The 1,773-nt window shown below is 45.6% G+C and overlaps 1 protein-coding gene across 1 annotated transcript in view; it reads right to left on the bottom strand.

Moving 5' to 3' along the window:
* Nucleotides 1-6: 6 nt before the first annotated feature.
* Nucleotides 7-1,773, bottom strand: part of LOC118329993 (zinc finger protein 250-like) — a 5,410-nt gene continuing 3,643 nt past the window's right edge. The window contains exon 2 of the mRNA XM_035664359.1: nt 7-1,464. Coding sequence (XP_035520252.1) covers nt 266-1,464 — 1,199 coding nt within the window. The 3' untranslated portion in view covers nt 7-265. The remainder of the gene's footprint in view (nt 1,465-1,773) is intronic.

The raw sequence follows: 1,773 nt of genomic DNA, 5'->3' as shown, positions 1-1,773 counted from the left end.
CTCTGAGCCACAGCCGCCCCGCAAGTCTTTGCGACACGCCGCTGTCAGCAGTTGGTGAGATACATAAAGCTACAGGTGGCTCACTTTGGAAAAGTTCAACTGAAACTTTCAATTTACAGCAACTAAAACCAGTTTATCACAAAGAGCAGTATTCTGCATTTATGCAGGTGAGTCTGATTCATGTTCTTCCTACCTCAGCCACTCAATCCGTCTAGCACAGACGGTAAGATAAAAGAAGTGGTTTCTCAGTTACAGCTCTGCACTTTTATTTACTGATGCTGCTCTCAGGAACACACTTATGGTTTTTCACACGTGACTGTCTGGTGAAATTTCTACCACAAACAGGGCAGCTGAATGACTTCTTACCCGTGTGGACTGTCATGTGTTGTGTCAAATGTCCTTTTTGTGTAAATTTCTTATCGCAGACTGGGCAGCTGAATGGTTTCTCTCCCGTGTGGATCCTCATGTGTTTTAACAACGACTGGCTTAGGCTAAAAGTCGTGTTGCACACAGAGCAGCTGTAAGGTTTTTCTCCTGTGTGAACTCTCATGTGTCTGGCCAGGACTCCTGTCCTGATGAACCGTTTCGGACAGAGCGGGCAGCTGTGTGGCTTCTCTCCTGTGTGGATCCTCATGTGTGAGACAAGACCCGTGCTCTGTGTGAATCTTTTACCGCAGACTGAACAGCTGTAGGGTTTCTCGCCTGTGTGAATCCTGATATGTCTCACAGCATCGCATTTGTAGACAAATTGTCTGTTACAGATGGAACATCTGAAGATTTTATGTCCTTTCCTCCTAAGTGTGACTACATGTGACCTTCCAACACAAAATAAACAAACGGTTGGTTTGTCACCCGAAGGACTTGCGTGGCTCTGCACATGGTTGTCGGGGTCAAATGTTTTACCACATTCAGAGCAGTTAAGAGATTTCTTGTCAGTGTTGTAGTCTTTATCACCTTCTGACTGAGCTATACCTGTCTCCTTCCCGTCATCGTTTTCAGTCTCAGTCTCAGAGGAGTCTGAAGTCCTGTCGTCATCGGCTGGTTGACTGACAGATACACCTGTCTGGGTCTGGTTTGATATCACAGCGTTTAAATCTGACTGATGTTCCCTGCTCTGCTTCAAATCATCACTGCTGCCAGCTTGTTGGGAAGAGTCCGGAGTCTCATCATTATTAGCTTGTGTATCACTTCCTGGATCTAAGCTCCTGGTTGGTTCTGATCCTCCACGGTCCTCTCCTACACACACAGTGTCCATCTGTTGATCTGAGCTGCTGGCTGGAGGCTCTCTGTTCTGTTCCGTTTGAGATAGATAAAGCTGCAAGGTCGGAGCGTTCTCTTCATCGTCGTCACTCTTCACAGGGATGGCTCCTTGAAGCTGCTCTCCCTTCTGGCTGCTCCAGGGTTGCTCCTTCTCCTCTTTAATGTGCAGGGGCTCTGGGTCCTGTTGAAGATCTGCAGATAATACTGAAAAAACAAACATTAATGCAGAAGATGAGCTCAAACATACCTGTACAGCAGTTACTTGTGTTTCTCTGCCACTTTGCTGTCACGTGGTAATTGGTGCCATGCAACATTAAAGCTGCAAAGTGTGTGTATGTGAGAAGGGGGGACACTAGAGCATCAGAATTGGCTGGTTTCCACTATGGTGATGTTGTCAGATTGCAACAAGTTACACTATATTTACTGTTTACATTCTCTAACATTTGCCAAGTGGTTTTAGCTGCTTTAAAGCTGCAGTAGGTAACTTTGTAAAAGTAACTTTTTGTCATATTT

Source organism: Morone saxatilis, unplaced genomic scaffold (genome assembly GCF_004916995.1).
Source record: "Morone saxatilis isolate NCDOM2014 unplaced genomic scaffold, NCSU_SB_2.0 Contig2, whole genome shotgun sequence".
NCBI lineage: Eukaryota > Metazoa > Chordata > Actinopteri > Moronidae > Morone > Morone saxatilis.
The sequence above is the reverse complement of the archived record's forward strand: the minus strand, read 5'-3'. Positions and strand labels throughout refer to the sequence as shown.